We start from the raw sequence: 25,454 nt of genomic DNA on the forward strand, positions 1-25,454 counted from the left end.
CCAACATTTTGCTTTATCTGCAAAAGAAAGTAGGAAAGTAGGAAAGAAAGAGTTGCGTGTTATATTACCACCAAGAAACACATCCCTGTGACTGCTGTTGATTGTGAATTTGTCTAATCACATGTACAGAACAATGAGGCAGAGCTGATCTTTAGCGTTGGTGAAGCTGAGGGCTGTATGTTCTTGGTAACTCCAGTATCTGCAATGTCACAGTTAATTTTTGTGTTGGATTTTCATTTTGAGTAGGCATCCAGATTTTTTTTTCACCTTAAAGGTAGAAACAGCTAACCAAATTATTTAGGTAGAAAGTTATATTGAATTCTCCTTATSTCTGCTCCTACTTCCCTTGGCAGTTTTTGATTATTCAGCATTTCCTCCAAAGGATGCCTGTGCCACCAGGAGACCCTGTTACCTTGGACTGACTTCTCARGCCTGTGAAATCCACAGTCACTGAAAAAGCTGATTAAAAGCTAAGTTTCCCATTCTATAAGAAATACCGAATTCTGTAGGGCTTTTACTGGGACTGTAAGCTGTTACAAGGTAATTGGTTGGAGAGTTAATGCATCTTTATTTTTCTGATGTTTTACCCCATATCAGCTGGTCTCGGGACTAAGCTTCAGGAAAATGATTATTGACTCATTCAGGTGTTCCATCAAGATGGGACTTGCCCAAGTCCACCTTGAAAGACATGGGAGTGGTCTTTAGTTAAAGAAGACAATACATAGGAAGAACAAGTTCTGAAGATCTCCCTCCCCACCTCCCACTCTGCCACCCTCCCTAAGGAAAAAAGATTCTGGACAATGGCCAGGTTAGGAAAGTAGCTCTAGATGGACTTCACAAAATGCTATTTTAGTACAATATCCTGATTTGCTAGTAAAGCAGTCTTTACAATAGGAATTTTTCATAGCAGGTATATGTGGGTACAGCATAATCTTCCACCCTCTGCATACTCATGTAGACTTGCATCTCGTTACTGTCTAGCGCTTTATTAATTGTATGTGTCTGTGAACAATGATGGTTTCAAGTACTAAGCTGTCAATATGACTTTTCCAGATGAACATCCAAGTAGGCGTAAATGCCATGATAAGCATGGTGTCTTCATGTATCACATAAAGTTATTATCTCCTTTTTGCTGATTCTTATATAACTATACTTTTGGCTGATAAAATAAATACTTAATTTCTTTCCAGAATTAGTTGTGTTTAACTTAGGCTCAATAGGGGTGAAAACTCCTTGTAGTGATATTTTTGATTGAAAATATCTGATAAATCTGAATGATCTTTTCCACATGATATCTAAGTGAATCTGAATGATTTAGACCACTGGATACCGGAGGTTAAATACACCAGTATGAATTAAATTCACCAACATCAAATAACCCTCAGAAATTGTGAAGAAAGAAATGAATGGGATACTTTTTTTTTACATAACAAAAYGTAACAAGTTAAGAGTCGTGGTTTAGCTCGGTTTGTTAGAGTGTGGTGCTAAAAGTGCCGAGGTTGAGGGTTCAGTCCCCCTATGGGCCACTCRTTTGAGGGCTGGACTAGATGATCTCCAGAGGTCCCTTCCAACCTTACCAATTCTRTGATTCTATGATCATCTTTAAAGGTAGCAGCACTGCATACTTTGTCTATCAGAAATATACCTGAGTGCCTGRAGAGAGACAAACTGATCCACCTTTTTTTTAAGTAATGAAGCATTAAAAAAKGTACAATTTACATTCATTTTAGTTTTTTTTTCCATTAATTTACCCAATTGATATAGCATTGCACCCGTAGTAAATGACAGGAAAATGCACAGGAATGACAAAACGTAGGAGGTTGTTACTTTAGATAAAATCTTTGAAAATAAAGAAACATCAGAATGTGCCACAAATATATCTGAAAATATTCTATATGCTTATGCTAACTGGGAATTGTATGGCTATCTGGGAAGTGAAAGACCAGAGATTATATCTGACATAACATTCAGCAATTTAAATTTGTGATTTTTACGTTTTTATTTATTTCTAAATGACATGCTTTCCTTCAACATTATATAACTATTAATATTTGATATCAGCTGTCAGTATTTGATGAAATTCACTTATTTGTCTCTGTAAAGTTCTAAGCAGTCTAGCAGATGTTTCAATTTTCCAATGGTTTTTAGGTGCAATTATTTTCACTATTTGTGTTTTTTATTTTGATGCGTTTTCTACTGTGTGGTGAAACAGAATGAGGTTGTTGGATATTTTGGTCTATTAGAACATACAAAAAATTAAAAGAGTAAAGATAAAAGATGCTATCATACTTATCTTGAAACCTGGTGACATGTACTGTAAGGCATTTTTATGTGTACATTTATCTTGTGTAGGTGTGCTGTTCCTTTGTAAATGTATACAAAAGAAGCGAATATAAGCCATCTTCAATAACTTATCTTTTTGAGTTTCAATCCTTTATTTTCTCCCTAATCCTAAGCATTTCAGAGGAAAAAAAAAAATTTGTTGTATAAGTAAATATACTTTGTGGTTTTGGGTGTATCTGAACTATCTGTAAAAATCAAACAAAAAACACTGCACACCTGTCATTTGTCAGCAGTACAACTTATACATAATGTGCGTGATATGAAGCAGTATTTAATTTATTCCCTCCTTAGAAGAAAAAGGTTGGTATATWAATTTTCTTAAGAGATTTATAAAGTAAATCTAAAGACTGAGAAATTTCATATGGAGAGGTTTGGAATTTCTAGGTAGTCCAGGTGAGACCACATACAGAAACCCAATCACGTCAGTGATCACTGAAGAGACGCTTTTACAAACACTGCTTTTACAAACACTGCTTTTTTTTTTTTTTCTTCTACAAACACTCATGTTAGTTCTTACCCTGTATAGCGTATTTAACATTATTTCTAGAACTTTACTTCACCTTTCTGCCTGTGCTAGTTGTGGAAAGTTTAATATTCTGACAGTTTAAGAGGAACCTCAGGCAGCATCTCTAAAAGGTCTTGGACGTTTGTTGTGGTTGGCTTTTCTCTTTCTCTTTTTGAGTAGTTGTTTATCTGTTACAATTTTCTGTGTGCCTGTTTTAACCCTTGGTCAAGGAAAATATGCTACAGCTTTTTGGACATTTTCCAGAATAAAATGAGGATAAGCTCCAAGATCTCAGTTTTAAAATAAGACTAGCAAGAGTATGAACTGATTCATCGCTTCCTGTAATTTCACTGCAATCACCATTCATTATCTATTTACACCCTCAAAAGATGTGCTAAATATTACAGTAACTTCAGAAAGTTATCATTTCAACTTAAAAAAATAAAACAGCATAGATTTGTGGTTTTAGCAGGAAATGATGCAGATTTACAGGATTTTCAGGGCTRCCTTTCTTAGAATAACCTTCAAGAAATGTTTCATATCTGTGTGAAAATTGTATATGTTGAAGTTGGGCTAGCTGCTTTACAAAAGAAGGCATGTTAGCCTGTTTAGCTGTAGTATTTGTCATTATTGGAAGCAGACTCTCAAAGTGTGAGATCAATCCCACCTCATTTATTCCCCGTTGGAACTGAGACAGTGGACATTCAATAATGTGTTCAGTTTGCATAATTAGTATCTCATTTTAAGCAAATTGTTTGTTACTTTCACTCCTATAAATATTCTCTGGCGTTTGTCCATAAACAAACAGGAGTCTTATTTTAACCTGGTGTAGTTGTAGTTTCTCTGTATTTTGAACCTCATAAAAATGACTCAAAGCATAATTGATTCTGCCTGTAAGTAAACTTCTGCAAGGTGCAAATTCATTTTCACCAATCATTACTGAATGTTTAGAACAAAATTTGGACTTTATAACATATCAATGTGCTTATTTCTCTGATAATAACTAACTCATGTTGTGAGATCCCCTTTGGRATCTCTCACAACAGCCTTTCACTGTATAGCACCTGGTACAGTGATGCCTATCTGCCACTGGGAACTAGGTACTATCACAACAAATAAACGGCTATAATAAATTGTTTTAAGATGAAAATTTTTCCAAAGTATTATGAACAACTGCTACATTAGTGAGAAAATCTTTACTCAATAAGTAAATGCTATTAATTTAGTRTTTTAGTATTTATTTTTCCATACTGGGGTACTAGTAAAAATGGAGGAATCAGATGGCATATAATAGAATTGCGAAGARAGACAGGAGGTGAGGAGGGAATGACTTTCATTAAAGTAATAAGGGAGGGAAAAGGCCTAAAACTCCCCAGAAGCAGCAGTTATAGGAATGGTCCTAAACCACRTTATCCCTCCAAATCCCTTCAATCAGTTTGCCCAGTGTCTGATTAATTTTGGTAGGACAAAACAGTCTTTCAATATAGGTTGCAGCTTTAGAATGAATAATATATTGTCTGTCTAGCAGGACTCTGTCAAAATGTAACATTTCAGTGCTTTTACATTAGGAAAATAAGTGGATATTTCATGTGTTGTTATGTTTTATTTGGAATCTTATATGGATTTATCTTTTTAATTTTCATAGTATTAAGAAATGCTAGAGGTTAAAGTAGGTTTCTTTCCARTTCTCTATTAGAGTAAGTATATGACTGGGAAAAGCCCTGAAGCGCTCCTGCGGTAATTTCTAAATGTTTCTTTAGAGTCCAGAACAGGTATATCCTTGACCTGTTCTCCTGGCTGACTTGTGAAATTTTGTTACCATTCCTCCTTCCTCTCACCCCGACTCAGTGTTGTTAGTGAAGAGTCCCTTCAGCAGGGTAGTCTCCCTGTTTTTATGGCTTCAAGTTAAGGGAGATTATTGACACACAATATTCCTTTCATTGTCATTTTGCTTAACTTGAAAAATTGTACTGTGCTGATGGGAGAGAGTAAGTAATTTGGCTTAACTCCAGACTCATCTAAAGATATTCTTCTATTTAAAAAACTAAGATGATGATCATGAAAAAAATTATGCATAGCCCTGTGATTTAACAAGTCAACCTGGTCAAGTGTAGCAGCTCTCTTCTAATGCAAAGTTCTTCTGTATTTCTCACTGTGATTTGAAAGTTTATTTGCATTACTGATTGAGCAAAAGTCTGATATCATAGATAGAGTTTGTCAGCAAGTTGGCAGAACATAAGCTTTCCTTTCCTGGCATATATCACATTAAAAATTTTATCAGGGAATATTATGCAAATTCCAAATCTGTCAAAAGTATGAATGATGGTGTGACAGAAACCACCTGCATAGCTCATGATGTTCTTGGATCAAAGCACTTGCAGGAAATTGCTGCAGTATTACAAATATTGAGTGTGGTTTTGGAAAAAAGCAGAAACCTTGAGGACAAGATGATATTTGTCTTTTGTCACTTTAAAGCAGTTCCCTAAAGCTTATACCAAAGGACGTACTGAATTTGTGGAAACCGCTAAAGCATCTGATACATAAGAAGGATGAAAAAGATATTAGGTGTTTCTGCACAGGAAACAGACTTTGAAAGGAAACGATGACTGAAAAATGACTGAAATAAGAAAGAAAATATGCCTGATATAGCAGAAACAGTGAAAAAAGAAATAAGTAGTTCTTGCAAAGCATTTTAATCTGTAAAAATCGAAGCACCTTTTGCAGGAAAAAAATTTCATCAGCTCCCGAGGTCGAAACTTAGTCCRAGTTGAAAGCGACCTGTCCAATCAATAAAACAATCAAAAGCTCAAGGCTTTTAGGTCCTAGCCCAGAGGYTTAGCTTTCAGTTCACACTGTTTGCGTTTCTACCAGAAGGAAAAATAGGTTGCAACTTACTTCAGACGTCAAAGGATGGTCTGTGAAGTGATCAGCTTGCACCATCAACACAGCATAAGCAAGGCTTTGTGCACTATTACCAATAAATAACACACTAAATCTCTATAAGGTTAAAATCTAAGTTGTCTCATGTATATTCAGATGTCAGCTCAATGTCATACTTTTAGATTAGTCTAARAAATACTGTGAGGATAATGTACTTCCTACATGTGAGATATGTGATTTCCAAGATGGCTTCATATAGTTGGCAAATAAGTTTCTGTCCCAACTATAATTAACCTGTAGTCAGTATCAGTTTGAATAAGAGGCCAGTGAAGGGTCATTACTCACAAGTGTTACTGATAGAAGGCTATTTTCCTTCAAACTTGAAAGTGTGATTTTGGTATTAGTTGGTTGAAATTAGAATGTGTACAGTCTTTTCCTATGTGGAGCCTTTGCCTTAGGTTTTTCCACTGTAGTTGTCACTGTGAATATGTCACTTATTCATTACYTCTTTTGTTGTATGGTTTCTTGAGAAACACATCCATGTAATTCCAGTTAGGATTCAGAGGAACTTTCTAAGAATCATGTTGGAAAACTAATTTTGGCAAAGGATTATGAAARGCTTATTGTCAGAATTAAAAGATATTTACAATGGCTCTGAAGTAGTCCATCACARGTCCTTTGCTCCAAGTTTTTGGAGTATTACTAATTTACTGCAAGAATTTAGAATACACTGGAAAGCAAAATCAGAATTCAAAATGATGGATATGGTTTAAAAAACATAGTACTATTGCCAGACTTTTGCCACACTTAGGCAACATTAATCAGCTGTACAAACACAGGATGGAGAAGAGCTAGCTAAGCTGCAGTTCCTCGGAAAAGGATCTAGAAGGTAATCACAAACTTAAACAGAAGTCAACAGTGTTTGCTGGTATGAAATAGGTAAAATATCATGTTGGGAGGTATAATCTCTGCTGCCACTTGTGTATTCCTTAAAAATGATCTGCAATTCATGCATCTCTTTCCAAACAGTGGCCACTGTCTTGCCCTATTTGTATTGCTTTCAAAATAYTGTTTTTGTGAATGTTGATTTTGAGCTTTGCATACCTGCCACAGCTTTCATCTTAGGAGATTTTGTCCTTTCTGATATTCATGATGTCCATTGGTAGTGCAAAACATTCTTTATTTGCAAATCTGCAAGTAAAGCTGTATTGCTGTTTGCAAATTTGCAGTTTGTTTGGTCAGGAGCAGATGCAAAATCTCTCAGTAGTCTCATTCTGAGATTGCCATCATAATTTTTCTTTTTTTATCAGAGATTCAGACTACATAATTGTGTTAATGAATGATTAAATCTTCTGCTTTTCACTCTTTTCAAGGATATTTGTTTGTAGTTGTCACATGTTCAGCTTTAGGGGGAGTACAGTTTTCTTCAGCATCTGCAATACAGTTTCCTGGTTAGTGTCCTCACCTGATCTAATAGGAAACTATTGAGAATGTGAAGTGCATCAGAACCAGTTATTTTAAGAACTTAAGCTACTTTCTGGCATATTCTCTCCCTGCTGACAGACAATACTTGAAAAGACCAGTGAAGCATTATTTAAATCTACAACTCTTTCTTGTGTTTTCAAAGAGCCTCAGCTCTGCTGGAGCTTTTAATGTCTTCCTCCTTTCAATCAGGTTATTTTCTTACTTTTTTTTTACTTCTGACACCCCCAGCTGCTTGGAAAGTCTGCTTCATCATTATCCCACATCCCAGCTATGTAACATGAGCATATGCACAACACAGTAACTGTATGAACTCACTCATGAAAACTACCCTGAAAATGTGATTCCCCACACTACAGTAATATCTTCCTTTCACCATAAACAAAGTGGTTGACACAGGAATACGAAAAACAAGTTGGGAGAAGCAGAAAACAACTTGTTTTTATACAGACACATATTCCTACTATTTTATTTGCAGTTTTATCATTGCATTTATCCAAATGAGAAAAATACTTAATGTTAATTGACATCTTACTGGCAGAAGTCACGTGGACACAGTTGCTTGCTTGTATAGAGTTAGGTAGAAAACCAGGTTCGTAAATATTCCAAATGCATTGTAARTAAGGCTGATCAGTGAACAATTAAGTTTCAGTACCTGCCATATAGTCATTAACTATAACATGCTCATTTCATTTTACATGCTATTTAAGTGCTCATCATTGTTACATACTTTCTCAATTGCCTGTATCTGCGGAGGAAGGTCATTCAGTATACCAAACCAGAATCATTATATGGTCATTAAACTTAAAATTTTTAATGTACTGTGATGGCATTGAACAATTGGCCTATTTCCTTTGCAAAAAATATGTGGTTCTTCGAATAAAACTCATTTTGGGTTAAAGAAAAGGAGCAGCTATCTGAATCTAATATGGAAAAAGATCGAGCAATGAGCTTCAAGAAGGTGAGCAGCAGTATCAGAGGAAAGGGCACAAGCTCATTCCACATAGTTTGGAAGCAAGATACAAAATGTTGGCAGGTTGTTGGCAGGCTTAGCTACTAAAAGATTGATTTGACCCGTGTGTTTATTGCAGTCTAAGGCTTGGAGAAGGTATCAAGCTAAGTGCCAGGCGCTGTATTCTATGTTGAGAGATAATACTAGTAGCTATTCTGTTTAGCATTCCTTCTGTGAGCTATGCTACTGACTGGCTGGGAGGAATGTTTGTTATCTCTAGGGATCATATTCTTCCTATGTAAATTCCTCACTTGAGAAATGTGCATGGGCTTTGCTAATATTTCTGGAAGCAAATCTTACAGGTGTTGTCCAAGTTCAGGGCTCCTGAAGGGGTTAAAATTCTTCTATGGAGAGTGCATTTTCCCATAGGTTTACTTCAAGATGCACTAAAATCTGAGTTTTTTTGATGGAATAGGAATAATTCTGTCATAATATTATATCCAGTTACTTTTTTTATTTTCTACCATAGATGTCCTGATTAGATAGGGATAACTGTACAGGGCATATGGTTTTGCACAGGCAGGTTATTTAATGAATATAGCTCCTCTTGCTCTTTGAGGACCAAACTGAGAGTTTGTTAATCATACAATTAATGCTGATGTTTTACTGATGTGATAGCAACTTCTCCCTGGTGTGAATAAGAGGCTCTCTGTTTTTTAAAATGGCCATGTATAATTCATGGTGGGAAGTACTGAATTCATACAAGTTTGTTTTACTGTGTGGATTAATTTTAATTAACTGGTGATGTTCAGTGATCCAAGCTGGGCCTGTGTTTGTCGGTTAGGACTAGTCACATGGCCATACATGTCATATGTTTTTTTTTTCTAAGTGCATGAGTGAGTTTAATTCGTGTACCAACTGCTCTGGTCTGAATATTCAAAAGCATAGAGTAATGGAYGGAATAAAAGCCTGATAAAGCAGAGCCATTAAATTCTTGACATTCCCCATGGAACACCTACTGGGTTTCAGCAAAACCATCAGCTTGCTATACCTGCAGTGATACCTGTTACCCACTGTTTGCCTGGATTGCATATTGTTATCTTGGACATGTTTATTCCAGTTCCAGCTTGCCTTTTCAGCAGAGTAGCAGAGTAGCATTAATGAATGTACAGAGCTCTATACTTAATTATAAATTATACTATGAGATAATTAAAAACCTGCTACTGGGCTATTTATATCATTAATTTCAAATTAGTCTCGTTATGCTTTACTGCTTGCCAATAACGTGTAACAAAAGCAGCTTACTGTGCTTATGGCAGTGATATTTAAAAGCTGTTAAGAATATGGATTTCATATTAAGGGGAAAGGTGTATATTAACCATTAGTGGAGATTGATTTGGGTGCTTATAAAAATGAGATAAAGAATTAATCACAAGTTCTAAATATTTCAAAGGTAGGAGCAAGAGAACAAATTATTGTGTCATATACTCATGACAAAGAAGAAAGTGTATTAAAATATCCACTGCATTGTACAAGATAATGACAACTTTTGCCTTAGTCATAAGAATGTGAAAAAAGATGAGGAAAACACACAATATTTCAGACTAAGGGGAACCAGGAAGCTCATGGGTCCTGAAAGAAGAATCTTGTATCTTTGCATTAATGATTCACATCTAAATTGTGTTACCCAGAGTTCAGTGGTTTACATAAAATTAGTTTAGATTGTCAGTTCTGATTCTAATCAGAAGGTGCCCACGTTATATAATCCAGAATCATAACAAATAACACAACTCAGCGTGTTTTCTGGCAAGTTCTGCAGAAAGGACAAGGTGGGATGAAGTGAGGGATGAGTAGAGCTGAGTGGTAGAATTCTAATAAGAGCTACAAAACTGACACTGTTGGGGGGTGGGAGGGAAAATACACTCATTCTCTGGTTTTAATAATGTAAAAATTTATACTGGAAAACCTTTTTCTAACTGAATATGGAATTTTAATTAACCATTCAGTAGTGACTCATGAAAAAAGTTTAATATTTAAACCCTGGCAGTTTCTTAAAAGACATCAGTGCACAGTTTTCATTAAAAGTACTGTTCTTTGTTGCTTTTCGTTCAAATTTAGAGTTCCACCTAAAAAATGTCAACCTGTTCTGGGGTCCAGGTAGACCTACAAAGTTTTCAATGCATTATCTTTTTAGCAGATAAGCAAAATGCTCCATTCTCTGGGGCTGGTAGTATAGCACCTTGGATGTATACTAAATTCGTATGTAAAATAAATGCATGAGTAATAAAGCCAGTTACATTGTACCCACATTCAAAAATCACAGAGAATTTAACTGTCAAAATTAGTTTGCCTCATCCTGGAATTCAGCCATATTATTGCACAAAAAGAATATGTATTTGATTACAATTTTTCAATTGATTTTTCTGAAATGAGTTTTAGAAAGTATGAATGAAGAAAGATATATTTTTATGAAGGAAAAAAGAAAAAAATTCCAGGCAAAGAGCTTGCAGGAAATCATGACTCATTCATTGTTTATRAATTGTAACATATTTGGTAGGTTTAACCTTTTTCAGTCAGGTCCTTTTCATTTTACCTTGTTTCGAAACTTTTGAGCCCTGATGAAAATGGTGAGCACTGAACTTCGTTTGAGCACTGTTTCACTGTTTTTATTAAAAAAAAAAAAAGTTGACTAGATATAGGATATTGCAACTAATCTTCTATAGATTATCTGGTTATTAGAATTTATCAAAAGGAGTGACAGGCCCTAAACACAGAGTAGTGAACCCTTCTTGAGGATCCTTAGCAGTGATTTCAGTTGGAAAATATCCTATGTATTTCCCACATTTGTGTAACTGTGCTCACTTTCTCTGGCAGGAGGCTGAAGGATTCTTTGTCATACTTGCACACATAACCTTTTAAATCAAATAAGCTAATGCATTTGAGATAGGTTCAAAAGATGCCTCTCAAATCAAGGCTACAGTTCTCAGGAGACTCCCATTTTAGATACTTCAGTAATAGTAAGTGAGAATTAACTTTGTTGAGGAGAGRCATAGAAACATTTGATATACAAAACAAAACAAAAATGAGTTTTTGATTTGCTTTTTAATGATATTTTTCCTCTCTGAATTTGATATTGAGAGACCTCCTGCTTCTGGRAAGTGCTGCTGCCATGACCCACACGTGGAGGTTTCTTCTGGGTCTCTTTAAAGTGTTGCTAGAAGAGACAAACTTCCCTAGTCTTCTGTCACTAGTCAYTAATGCTGCTGTGAAGAACAAGTATCAAGTGTAAGAGCTGCACGTAGTGTTTACAAAGGAGAAAGATTCCTGGAGTTAGGAATTAGGCCTTACAGTAATCAGAGGGAATGTGAGTAGATTCCTAGGTAACTGTGGAAGATGGCACACTTATAAGTGAAGGATGTTATGACAGTAAATAAAAGTATAACAGAAGTAAGAGAATTGAGTTGAAGTATATGTGTGTATGTRGGGGGGGAAGATGGTGATTTGGTATAATGAAGAAAATAATATGAATTATTTAGATGTAAAATAAAAGATATAAAATCTGTGCAGGCTTCCTATCTTTGAAAACCAGTACTGTGTATTGCAAGGACCATAATAGAATCTAGGCAGAATGAAAAAAAGAAAAAAAAAAATCATTAGTGGTATGTTTCATGAATATCTTTATAATAGAAAGATAAGGTTGATCAAAGTGGTATTATGTTGGAACTATAGATTTCTGAATCATGTACAAGGCATGTTTTTGTGTATGGCCATAGTATGTATCTGAGGGTAGAGCTCAACTCTGTACTTCATCTATCACTATTTGTAAAACTTTAAAATGAAGTATGTCAGATTTTGAGACATCTACAGGCAAACTGTTATTTAAAAGTAATTTTGGAATCAGAAAGCAATACTCTGGTATTATTAGTGATGCAGTCCGAAGAAGGAGTTTTTTAAGAATATATATAATCATATGCATAGTTTCTGCTATTGCAACTTCTTTTGTATCTGGGCTATGCATAATGACAATGTGACCAAAGAACAGATAGATGATAAAAAAGACACTGTAACAACTGTCAAACAGTGCCAGTACTCTACAGGAATGCTTGTGTGTATACCTCCAGATAGTTGCCATTTCTCTCAAACTGGATGCCAGAAAGCTGATGATGAAAACCAGAAAATGTCTATAACTATACATAGGCCACAGGATTTTAGCCAATAAAAATGAAGTTCCAGAGAGCTAAGAAGTAGCTGGACTTTGAGACAGTGATGTAAGGCAGYGATATAAAACACCTCCAAAATCAAAAATGGAAAAAAAAAATACCACCGTATCAGAGGCAGTATTGCCTGAAAAAAATATTAAAAACTATGATTTATTTTCCATATACCGTTAGTAGGAACAGAGCTTCAGTTCTTTCAGCTCTCTGGCAATTGTTTCTCTAATACACATTAATGATGGTTGTTAAAAGGTCACTTGAACTTCATACTCTGGGAAAATATCCCCACCTACATGGAAGGGTAAAGCTTGATTTGAACTCTAGTTAAGAAAAATACATTCTTGCCTCTCTATTCATATCTTTCAAATGGGAACTTCTATTGTATATAGAGAAAATTGACACAGGTTTCATAGCTTTCATAAATTTCATGGGTTCTTAAGAGCTTCTTTCTTCATCAAATATAGCTCAAGGAGTGAACMACCACTGTCTACCATATTTCTTCTGATTTCTTCTAGTATAGTCTCTGTCCTATTAAAAGCCCCTATATTTCCCCTGAGGAACTGCAGTTTAGTAGAGAAATTCTTTTGGTCATGATCCTGCAGCTGTCCAATAGCCATTCTTAACATGCCACAGGTTACTCCTGCTTTCCTTTCTGGATAAATTTGGATGTAGTTCTAAACTAGTTTTTGCTATCTTTAAGAATTATACCAAATACTTACACTGTCACATACATTTTAATTATTATCTTTAAAATGTTATCTGTCTTTTTTAATTAATATCTTGAAAGAGTTGGCCACCATTTTTGCTAATACTCTATATCCTGTCAGTAACAGGCATTTTATTACCACTTTTTTCCCTTGAAGTGTARCACTCAGAATTACTCAGAAGTTGCTTTATTGTCCAGTATATAGTTGCTGTTATATTTATGCATTTAGAAAGCACACAGCAAATCAATTACATTGTTTTCCAATAAAGACAGAAGTTCCATCCACAGTGGCCAATAATAATATTGCACTGGCTCAAAACCAAAGAATGCCAAGTTTGACTTGTGTATCTCAGTACTAATTTAGCATCTTATATCCCAAAGGAATTTCTTTCTCCTTCCCATTTCTTCCCCCCCTCCTGTTTTTTCCTCTTCACTAAAGATGCCAAGTATAAAATCCTAATAATACTAAGTAGAATCAAATAAATATGACTGATACTAGTCGTGATCTTCAGAAGAGTTATATTGACCTAGATAAGCAATGTCCTTGTGAGACAGTGTCCATTGGTATCGGATATGTATTTATAGGTAGATCTATGTATTTATTGTAGATATCTACATAGATCAATCTATCTATCTATCTGTCTGTTCATCTGTCTAGCTATTGTTGACATGTATTTTATGGTATGTTGTTCAGTCTGGACTGCTGGGCTTCTCTTTCTCGTGCTGTTAGACTTGCAGCCTGTACTTCAACAACTAGTTAGTCTTGTGGCACGTCATGGTCAAGTAGCAGGATTCTAGAAGTTATCTTTATTCATTGTTAAAAAGGATAATTCTGTATCTTTAGTTACTTGAAGATTAACTAATGATACTGTTTTTATGATAAAGTATCATTCAGGTTCAATATATTATAAATTCCAGGGAACTTGCTCTCTGATCTAAGCTAGCTGTTTAAGGGTCTAGTCTTCTCTTCTGTGAAGGAGAGTGAAAGAAAAGTACCATCAAATGGCACCATTTGGTGTTTAAGACATATTGGATGAGTCACTTCCTGCAGGTACTGGAGTAGAGAAGGTCATCTTCTGGAATATTGCAGATGATGACAGAGCCAAAGAAACCCTGAAAAAGGAAGGGACCGGTAGGATATTTACTGGGATTGTCAGACAGGGAGACATAGGTTTATAAAATAGGATTCTCCAATCAAAAAAATGCAAGAGCATGTTTGTAAAGAGAACTTGTTGGGTGTAAAAGAAAACAGTGACACTGGGTTTTATGTGGAAGTTTCACTTATTTGCTTAGAGCTTCCCTAGAAATCTTTAGATATATTAAAATAARAAAGCAAAACGAAAGGCCTGGGAAGCCTCCTTAAACCTAGTTCCTGTCCTCCAGTCTGAGCAGGAAAGTCTTAGCAGGGAAATTAATCTGCTGTATGATAGCGTTGACGTAAGCCTCTGTGCTTAGTTTGTGTGCATGTGTAAACAGGGAAAGCAAGAGGGAGAATAAAACAATTTTATAAATACTCATACTTATGAGAGGTGAAAAGGGAAGCCAGATCTTAAAGACCCACACAACTGTTTGCACCGAGCTTTACCACATGCACTGCGATAGAACGAGTAATGTTTGCCAGCTTTTCTCTCTGGACTCTGATCAAGTCACAGTTATCTGCAGTATTGTCTGGCTTTCAAGCTTGGAGAAGCCATTAGGTTAAATTTCAGAATGCGTTGTCAGGAGAACTTACTAGTCAAGTATTGCCTGTGATGGACTAAGCATGTAACATATCCAAGTCATTGAAGAAAACATTGAATAGTGCTGGCCTCGGGACAGAGAGTTTCCTACATAAATTATCTTTCAATTTTGAGAGAACCAGTACTCTTCCAGTACAGGTTACTAATTATTTTTTTCACTTACATTCCAGCAGCTTCATAAAGACTATTTCTTTTTCCCATACATGGTTTTGGAGTTTCTCTGTCCTCCATTTCTGTTGGTCCTCCCACCCATCCATCTGTCTGCTGGGGTAGATATGCCCTTAGCCCTCACTATCAATCTTATTTTGCTGATAGATATTTTAGTTAGAAAGAATAAATAGTCTGTTTTTTAGGCGCCTACAGATTACTGGTTCCTAAATTTACTGTATTAATTGCCCATAGGTTTGAAATTAAAGTAGGAAAAGTAATTACATTCCTAGACTTGTAGCAGAACCTACAGATCATTATGCAATTAAAGCAAATAGAGTAAAAGTATATTGGGCTCTAACTCACGTACAGTCATTTGAATTAAGAAATAGTACTGGATATCAAATCATTTGACTATTGCTATAGATCTTGAGGATGGCCAAACTCAGGTTTTGTGAACAGTAAGATGTTACATACTTTTGTATGCTGCGAAGTCTATTTTCACATGAATGTATGCATGGGAGATGAAATAAAAATAGCTTGCATCACGTAGAAAAAACAGCAGTCTGTTGTTGTAATGGACAAACAAAGCAACAATAATTGGAAAAAATTGGAAACAAACAATTCAGGAGTTTTCTGCTTGAATTTCATCCAATGCTGGCAAATTAAATAAGCAATCTCTAGGGCATTTTTTCAATAGATTTTTACCATTCTAGTTGCTCCTGAAAGGATTAGTCTGAGGCAAGAAATAAAGTGAAGATTATCTATAGAAGATTTTTTAGTACTCCAATAATGCTTTCATGAAAAATGCTTCCTCTTTCTAATAAAAATACATCTATTCAGTGTATCTGATCCGAGGATGCCATGTGATTAACTAATATCACTGCATTATGCTATAGTACTGTAATCCGCAGTAAGTTACATGCTGGTCAGTTTTGATTGTATTTTTCCACTGAACAATATAGGAGTAATTTTAGTGGGATTCAGGCTTCAAATAGTCCAGTTAATCTGTCACATTTTTCTGAAATGCCCTTTATTGAAGAATTTGTGTGAATACTTTTTCTACATGAAGAACTGATTTCTTGATATTATAGGGAAATTTTCCATGACTTTAAATGCACAAAGGGGTTATTGGGAAGATGAAACAATGTAATTAAAACAAAGTTCTGTCACCATTTTAATGTTTATTTGTCATTGCAGTTTTCTTTCTCTCCCTCTTTTTTTTTTTTTTTTTTTTGTAAGCAACTGTCAAATTCCTTGTATCCAGAGTAACCACACTGCAGGAATTTCACTTCAACCAAATAACGCTTTCTTCGGTTCCATGCTTGATTTGAAGTCCCATGAATGACAATATTCACTGGACTAGGCCCAGAAAAAAATTACTTTTAAAGTGTTTACTAGTTTCAGGAGTGGCAGAACTGCTAGATGAAAGGGTAGGAGTTAACTGGAAAATAACATATTTAGTATAGCTCTCACTGAGAATTTSTAGATTTTTTTCTAGAAACTCTCAGAAGATATGAGGATCTTTACCCTGACTTACAGCTAGTCCCTCTGGATAACAGAAAAAAACTGTCTTATACACATAACGTGAAAAGAAAGAAAAGAGAAGTTTTTTCCATGATCTGCTTTGTCTAGATAGTGATAGGCAGTGATTTGACATATTTCTAAAAGCAGAAAATTATTTTGAAAAGCTGAAATCAGAGGCAGAAAACTACATAGAAAAAAATGTGAATCTTGACAGGCAGCAAAAAGTAAGATCATGACTAGCTAAAAGGCTTTAAAAATATTTCAACATTAAAACTTCTTCATTTTCTAAACACTGCTTGTGTTTGAGCAAACATCCTCAAGATCTTTAAGATCTTGACAAAAACTAATTTGTGATGGTGTACTCCTATTTACTTCTCAAATTAATGAAGTGAAGGGTAGGCAGAGTGAAACCAGATGAACAAAAAATATCTGGTGATGGATGTCTGGATGGATTTTTCCTTTACCTAATTTCTCCATGATTGGGTCAGGAAAATAATTTTACATAGTATGGGGATCAGTTTCTGGGTCTTTCTAGGCTAACCAAACTTTACACTATCACTCTATTCTGTAAGCAGTAAATATTAGATCTAAGAAGAGATTTTAGCCATTTCAGTAAAATCTACTAAATTGCTACATTTTACCATGTGAAAATATTTGTTGCTAGAATAATATTATCTCTCTGAAAGTTATATGTTGTTAATTCGTGGAAATTTTGTAAAATTCATAAAAAATTGTGCATAATGTAATGTTAATTTTCTTAGTCATATACAGTCTAAGACAGATCTCAGTATTACTTATTCTTTTTTTTACTGATTTATAATTTCCCTCAAAAGTAATTTGATTTTGGCAGTATTGCATGCTTGAATGTGGAAATTTAGCGCTCTTCTGCTCTCCCTCCATCCCCTAATGCAGTTGCAGGGGATGACCAAYCTTTCTGATCCTTCTTGTCACACATTAAAAACTTCACCTCACTAGGAGTGTTATGAAAGCCACCAAGCGCATTTTAAGAGTTAAGTTGAAAGGAAGCTTCAGTACTGGGTCACAGAGAAGAAACAACGGCAGCAGAGCCTTTCCTTTCTTTGCAGGAAGGTGGCATGCAGTTCCAGGGTATGGCCAAGATGTACAGCTACACATGCGATGATGTTGAGGTGCTAGTTTACTTCTGCAGTAGCTGAGTTTCCTGTTACCATCAAGCCCAGTGGCAGCACAGCTTTGTTATTGCCCCTGGAGGTGCTCAGGAGATGGCATCTCTCCTGAGCCCTTCTCATTTCACCCAGAACCATGGTGAGCCACTGCTGCTTTACAGCTTTCTTTACTGCCTCTGTTCACTCTGGTTGAAGTCTTCCTGATTTATGTTCATGTGACGTCAGAGTAAGCCCTTGAGTTTGAATTTCTGTTGAGATTTTTTTCTTGCAAACAATAATGATTTGCTACTGCCACTATCTGATTTTGGTTGTTTTTGTTTTCCTCACTAATGTAGTATTGGTTTGTTTTATGTAGTTTTGGTTATACCGGCTGCAAACACCATATTCTGCTTCAGCCAACTGAGGTTATTAGGTTATGAATGCTAAAAATTATGAGCAGTGCTTTAATTTGCATAGTTATATCCACACATCATCCAGAGTGAATAAAAGCCAGATTGTAAAATAATTACAATCTCTTGAAGTAGAGCCAGCCTAACAGACCAGATCCATCCATCTTCATTAATTTGTGTACAGCTCTTTTACCAGAACAAACTTTCTGAAGGTACTCGCATGGGAATGCTGAAACAGCTGCACAACTTTTATTTTGAAGAAAAAAAAGTTGAGCCTCGGAACAGTGTGTTTTAAAGAGAGAGAGAGCGAGAGAGTGACTCTGCATTTAAGACTTTGACCAGCATGTGTAAGAAGTGTTCTCATGGCTGGAATAATCTAACAAATTTTTACCTGGGTAGCACTTGGCAAAGCTTCCCTTTTTTCTTGCACAGTTGAAAGGAATCCAGTACTATTTCGTGTTTCAATCAAATTGACTCCAGTGCTTTTGCACAGCCTGCACAGTTTGGTAGCGCACGGACGTGCCTGGCTTATGTGGCCTCTATGGCCCTTTTTTGCTCAACAGTCAGAGAGAGGGAGGGAGGCTTCCCCCAGCACCAAAATATCGTTCTGTGTGCTCTCTGCAGCACAGTAGCTAAGAACAAGTTTCCAGATTACTGCCTGGGCTTTTTGGAGTTATTTGCTGGAAGAAGTCTTTTTTCCTTCTTTAAATGGATGATTGTGTTTCAATCAAGAAAAAGCATCTCCAAAGACCAATCTTTAGGTAAGTGATGTTATGGTTACTTTGAACTGAAAATGTTATGAACTTTACTCTCTAGATCCTACTTGCTAACTTAAATTTCATATGCAAGCACAGAACAAAATAGTTTAAGAGAAATAGTTTAAAGTTTAACATTGCGTATCCTAGTAACATATTAGATGTTTTGGTGCTCAGAATATATTTCATCCACTTGTACTGAGACTTTGTAGAAGTTCCTTTTCTTTCCTCTCAGTCATCTGCAATCTCTAATTTTTTGTGGGATTGGCTTTATTATGAAAGAGGACCAGCATAGCTCTTGAAAACTTTTTGTTTTGTTTTGTGTTTGTACAGCTCTGCAGTCCCTCAGTGTATTCTGGAATTATAGAGCTCTTTAAAAGCGGAATATTGTTCTTGATTGGTTTAGCTGATTGTGTCTGGATGGCAGGATTTTCATACCTGAAATGATACACCTTTCAGAGTCAAGTAGCTTGCTTGCGGAGACTTGCAGCTGAGTATGAAGCATAGCTAATCCATAGGACTTTTCTGATAGGAAAGGTTCAAGTTTAAGGAGTAACAAATAGAGGTTTTGTGAGGTGATTCTTCACTGTTTCCAACACATGTAATTTTGATCTATGCAATGTCTTTGGGATTTCTGATTGCTTTATGTTTTAAATTCAATTATAAAAATTCTTTTTACAGACCTAGGTTACTTCTGATTTTTACCCTAGGAAATTCCTTTCTTTCTTGTGGCCAGTTGTAGTTTCAGATCAAGTGACCTTGCATGGGAAATAGCATCTATCAAACTATTATGAACAAAGATTCAGTGGCTACAAAATTAAATAAACCTTCAGTAGTTCACACTCCTGTTCATAACTGGTGGCATCTTTAACAAAACTCTTAACTCTTACTAGGTGATCTCAATAGGCTGTTCTAACCACAGTGTTGATATGACAAATAATAGAAGGTTATAGATGACCCCAGAGCAAATACAGGATTGTAACTTATTGGATGGCCTTTGCTGAYGTCCTAGATTATGGAATGGCAGTAATGGTTAGTAGCCAAGCTTCAGGGTAAATTCAGACGGGTAATAATCACAGGATTTTTTATGGCTATTAAGTACGGAAAAATTTTTCAGGAGTGTTACTGTTATGGTATAGGAAGGAAATACGGATGTTATAAGGTGCTGTGAGAAGAAAATGGCGTAACTATCAACCTTAATTTAGAATGTCCTAAACTGTGTGGATTTCCTATGCAATTTGCGTCGTAGATTAAACTAAACATTTTGCACCCTACTTTAACAAATTTAACAGTTAAGTTGTAGAAAGCTTTTGACTGATGATTAAGAAATGTTCAATATTTCCCTTGAGTGATATCTTTATATTTAGGCTTATAGCCTTAGTTCACTATATTTTTGTTTAAACATCAACAGTCATTATTGAGGATTTATAATAAGCTAATATAATAAACTGTGACATTTAAAAAATTTATTTTAAAGACATTCTTTGCAGACTTTTGGGGCTGTTAGAATTGGGGCACAATAAGTGCGTATTTCCTGATGTTTTTGGAAATCTGCTATAGAAATCTGGTGTAGCTAATTCAGCACTAGGTGGTTTGCAAAGGCTTTCTTATGGATGTTTCAGTAAATTGTCTTTTGGGAGGAAACTTTAACTCAGTGAAATCAAAGAAGTTTCATCATTTCTTGCCTGAACCATTTCTTGCAAATCAGTTTTAAATACAGAACTGCAACTAACTAGTGTTGGCTCCTTTAATCCCAGGCTCGAAAACTGCTAATATGGAAAGCCCCCTCAGATTCCATGGCACCAAAGTTATTCTCTGGCAAAGGATCTCTCTTGTCCTACAGTAAATGCTTAAGAAGCGTTTCCAAGGTCAAGACCAATGTAATATTTTAGGCAGCTCAAACAGAACGACAGTCTCCTTACGCCATAAAGATTATATCATGTACAGTAAATACAGATGCTATCATAGTATGTTAAACAGCTGGGTTTTTTTTAATGTGTGTTCATTTTCCTTATGATTTTGGAAAGTATTTCCCAACTGAAAAAGTGTACTTACAGTAACATGAAGATTTAGTCTCAGTTCTTTGAATTCAATAATTCCCTCTGCATTTAAGTGAGGTGGCTTTATAAGGCACAAACCTTACATCCAGATAACTGAATTGTCATTTCAAACAATTCTTTCCTCAAAAATTGAGGAAAATAACAAATTACCCATATTATTTTTGAATTTCTGTCCATATGTCACCTACATCAAGCACTAACTGTGGTTGTACTTCTGCATCAGAAGTACATGTGAATATCTTCCTTCCTACTAAGCAAAGTTAAATTTACTGTGGATCTATACTTTTACTTGAGTTGCTTTGAAGGTAATGTGAAAAATAAACTCAGTATTTATTCTAAACAATCCCTTAAATATCACCAATACTCTGCATAATAGTAGGAGAACTATTATAGTTTCAGACTTGAAAATCAGTAATAAAAAGATATTTCTGTTTAATTTTCAAACTTTTTGTAATACTTGCATTCACGGAGGAGTAAAAATAGGAATATAATGGGAAGGTAGTGGAATTCTGATATTTCCTACCCAGTCATGCTTGGAAATAACTAAAAAAAAAATCATTCAGAAATAGAATAAAAAAAAGCCAACTTATGAATAATATATAAATGCTTACTTAAGCATATCAGTTTGGATAAAAATTGGTAATTGCATCAGAAACCAAGCTCCAAATGCTTAGAGATTCCCACTTCCCTTAGTATCAGAAGAATAGCCTGTTATATGCAAAGATATATTTCAGCACATGTCATGGCTTGGGTATTCCCTAGCTGTTTTAATGCTAGTATAAATTACTGAAGACATTCCATGTTTATTATTAAGAATTGCTATGTATTGTGCATATTTGCTGCAACTGGAGATGGTCAAAATCATTCAAACAATAAACAAAAACAATTTTACCAAACCAAGCAGTGGGGCCTCATAGCTCTGATGTTTAAAATTGGCCTGAAAAAAAGCCATATAAAATGCACTGTAGGGAACACATCCTTCTCTGCCAAGGGCATAGATTAAATGGCATAATAGATATTGTTATTCCAAATTTCTATAATTTCTATTAAAATAAGGAACTATACAATTCTTTACTCAAATCTTATACTGAAGCTGATGTTTTTCTGTACTCTACTTTGGTCTTCTTTTTTTGGTATAACTTTGGTCTTCCTGTCTTGACAGTGAGTGGAAGCAAAAGGCTCAGAATATTATGAGAAAAGTTATTCTTCTGTTATCTCTACTTTGGTAGGATTGAAGTAAGGCTGGAATTTTTTTCAAGACATCCACAAGAGATTTTTCAAGATTTCCCGAGCAATCGCAGTTGGATAATAAAGAAGAATTTGTCATTGCTATATAACATCTTTTATTTAAGGCTCTTAATGTATTTTAAAAATGTTAATGCATTAGCTTCAAATTACCTCTCTTTTCTGTTGTGCACATTCTCTTGAGCTCATGATTTTGGATTAAGGGTTTGCACTCAGAGCAGCGGGGACAGGAAAACATGGCTCATGGTGCTGAAAGCAGGAGAAAGAACAAGAGTGAAAAATACTTGTTTTCCCATTCTTTAGGGAGCTCTATTATTATCTTTTCTATGGTTTCTGCTTGTCAAAGAAATTCCTCGTACTGTTGCCGTTGTTGCGGAATCTTTGCTTATTATATATAGGAATATTGTGTTAATTGCAGTTATCTAAACCAGCTCTCTCTGTACTTCAACTTCTCCTTTACAAAGAAAATGGCCCAGTCCTGTCTCTTTGGTCTCTGGCTTGCCATCCTTTAAAATATGTATGGCTGATGTTATCCTAGGATAAAATGAACTCCAAAAGCTGGGTGCTGAGCCTTACTGTATCCCACTGGCAGAAGCTATTTTCAGATAGTTCTTATACCACCACTGGGCATTTAGGTAATGCCGAGTGGCAGCTGCACAGTAGACTGCAAATGTTTACAAAGATCTGGTTTTCAGAAAATGTCCATACTGCCATAAATTGTGAAAGAAAAATAATCCATATCAGTAACTTCTGTTTTTGTAACTTACATATAATGTAATAAAATGTAGAAACAGCATGCTCTGTGACTTCTAGACATTATAATTTGTTGGCAGAAGCTCTCTTCCTCTTGAAAAAATACACTAACAAATATTTTCTAGCAAAAAATAACCAGCAGTGAAATGCCCTTACATGGCTTCTCTTTTCTTTCTTTCCTTTCTTTTTTCTTCCATCTAGAAGCACAGAACATTCAAAAGACCCTTACCACAAGCAAGCATATTCTCTTATGAGAGAACACTAATATATTATTTTTTTTTCTATTCATGAGTTCTGCCTTTTCTCTTTTTATCCTATGGTTACCATACAGTATGGTAATGTTGAATATATATGCTTGTATTTTGCATGGGCATACCTGATACTTGCAATTCTTCACCCAGTGTCCATAGAAAAGGTACAAAATTAGGTTGTCATGTGAAAAGGAAGCATATAACTCTGTAGTAATTGTAGAAACAATTGATATTCATGTGGGTGGCCTAAAAAGTAGTATATTTTAAAACTACACAGGGGCTGCTTAGAAGCTCATAAAAATTGCTATTTTCTCCCTTTTTGTGTAGTGGCCTTCTACTGATTCAAATTATTATCTTTATACTTTGTATAGGGAATAAGCAGATGTGTGGGAAACTTTGCTAGGTTTATGTTGAATTATGTACCGCAATTACTATGAATGTACATTATATATCATTATTGCTAGTGATCGCCTAATTGTAAATTAATGTAGCATATTAATTTAATGAGTGGTAATTTATTCCTGTGCTGTAGGAGGGAAGTGGGCAGGGAAGAGAAGATGCAGTCATCATTTGTTCTTGCTTTAAGGAAAGGGTTGAACACAAAGGTACAGCTCCCCAGGAAAACCCTGGAATCACTATTCGTTACTTGACTATCCCTTGCCCTAATGACAAAGTAATTTACTGCAACTTCTACAAGGCTACGTAGAGTTCATGGCTATGGCCCTCCTGTGGCTGATGTTGCTACATTGCCACCTACTCGCCCTTTTGTATTTTCTCCTGACATGCTGACTTCTACCTATTCTTGTGTGGCTCTAATGGCTATGCTGATGGGTAAATACCCAAAGATGCTATACAGCTGTCTGTTGGTTTAAACTGTTAATAATTTTTTTAAATGGTTGTGCATTAGAAGAGTTAACTTAGAAGTCAGGACTGTGAGAAAGTTGACGTAAAAAGTAATGGTAGAGAAACTGGGCTTTGGGAGGAGGATCAAGAGAAATAAGAGCATCTGCCCGAGACATGGCAAGATGATGTGAGAAAGTAATTTAACTGAAGCAAAAAATGAAAACATTTTTGAGGAGTATCTAGACATTAGAAATGGTGTAAAAGGATCTTAGAAATCCAGGCAAGTAAATTGCACTGCTTTTGAGAGCCTGACAATTCTAGAAGACAGTGGAAGGAAGGATGAAGTATAAAGCAGTACATCAGGAAACTGTATAGTCAGTGGCATTTTGTAAATCAGAAAAGCAGAAGACAGGATAGTAGATGAAGTAAGGAGAAGCCATGGATAATCCAATTTCTAGAGAAATGATACACATTCTTTTCAATAAGTAGATTGAAAGGAGGCAGAGCCAAGTACAAAAAAGTACRAAGGAAAAGAAGCAAATGTCTAACATTTACTTTTATAGCTTGAAGCTATTCAGACACATTTGAACAGCTGTCCAAATGTTAGTATTCAACCCCTTAATCATACTAGAAGAAGGTGAATGAATACATTTTAGGCATTTTAGCAAGAAAAAAACCCTGCTTTAAATGAAATGAGGTAGTAATGCATTACAGTGTAGCATGCAATATAATAATATGGGTAACTTGGCCATAACTAGATTGAGGTAGGACATTAGAAGAACGTTTGTAGCCAGCCAAGTGATGCTAGTCTGGAAAAGTATTTCTGTGAAAGTGATGGAGGAAACTCTAACTTGTTCCTAAGATAGCTTTATGAAGGGGATTATTTATTATGGTAGTTTTGATAGCAGAAAACAAAATCTGGTGATAGATGAGACCTGTTTGCATTTTTTACATATTAGTATGCTAAACTTCCTAACTGAAGGCTGTTCATTAATGAGAATGTAATGAGAATGTAATGAGATAGAAGGACCTTCACAAGAAAGTCAGATTATGCCTCCCCCAAAATCAGAAAGAGGCAATTTTTCAGAGGGTAGCAGAAGGGCAGCAGCAGATCAGGCATTGTTAGTGGCTTTTCGGATGAGTTAAGAAGGGAACAGAAGAACTTTTGCAGTTATCACTGAAGAAATAGGAGTGATGAACAGTGAGACTTTGTGGCAAAACTTCTTCAAGAAGAGAATGTGAAGAAGGCACAAGTGTCAAAACTTTCAAAAACCTTTTCAAAAAGTTTCATTTCTTTCCTGATGAGGATTTTTTCCCCCTATTTTTCTCTGAAAGATGAATGAAAATGTAATTTAATCTGGGGAGGATTTGACCTATTTTGGAGGCAGATTTGAAATATGCAACTATTTGGGGCGTTAGCCATTTTGTGAAAAAATTGTATTGGAAGTATGTTTCATCAGAGCTAATATTTCTATCAGCGCTAATACCCTGCTAAACTACGTTCTCGACTTTTTGGGG

General features: G+C 35.5%; 1 protein-coding gene across 2 annotated transcripts in view; it reads left to right on the top strand.

Moving 5' to 3' along the window:
• PDE1A (phosphodiesterase 1A) overlaps positions 1-25,454 on the top strand; it is a 151,860-nt gene that overhangs the window by 19,662 nt on the left and 106,744 nt on the right. Inside the window, exon 1 of one of the 2 annotated variants that reach the window (XM_085321978.1) lies at positions 18,375-18,790. The exons of the other annotated variant lie outside the window; for it this stretch is intronic. Coding sequence (XP_085178104.1) covers positions 18,738-18,790 — 53 coding nt within the window. The 5' untranslated portion in view covers positions 18,375-18,737. Of the gene's footprint in view, positions 1-18,374; positions 18,791-25,454 lie in introns of those variants that run through there. 2 annotated transcript variants of the gene reach the window in all.

This window comes from Rhea americana, unplaced genomic scaffold, assembly GCF_003343005.1.
Source record: "Rhea americana isolate MKP2758 unplaced genomic scaffold, rheAme1 scaffold_12, whole genome shotgun sequence".
Classification (NCBI taxonomy): domain Eukaryota; kingdom Metazoa; phylum Chordata; class Aves; order Rheiformes; family Rheidae; genus Rhea; species Rhea americana.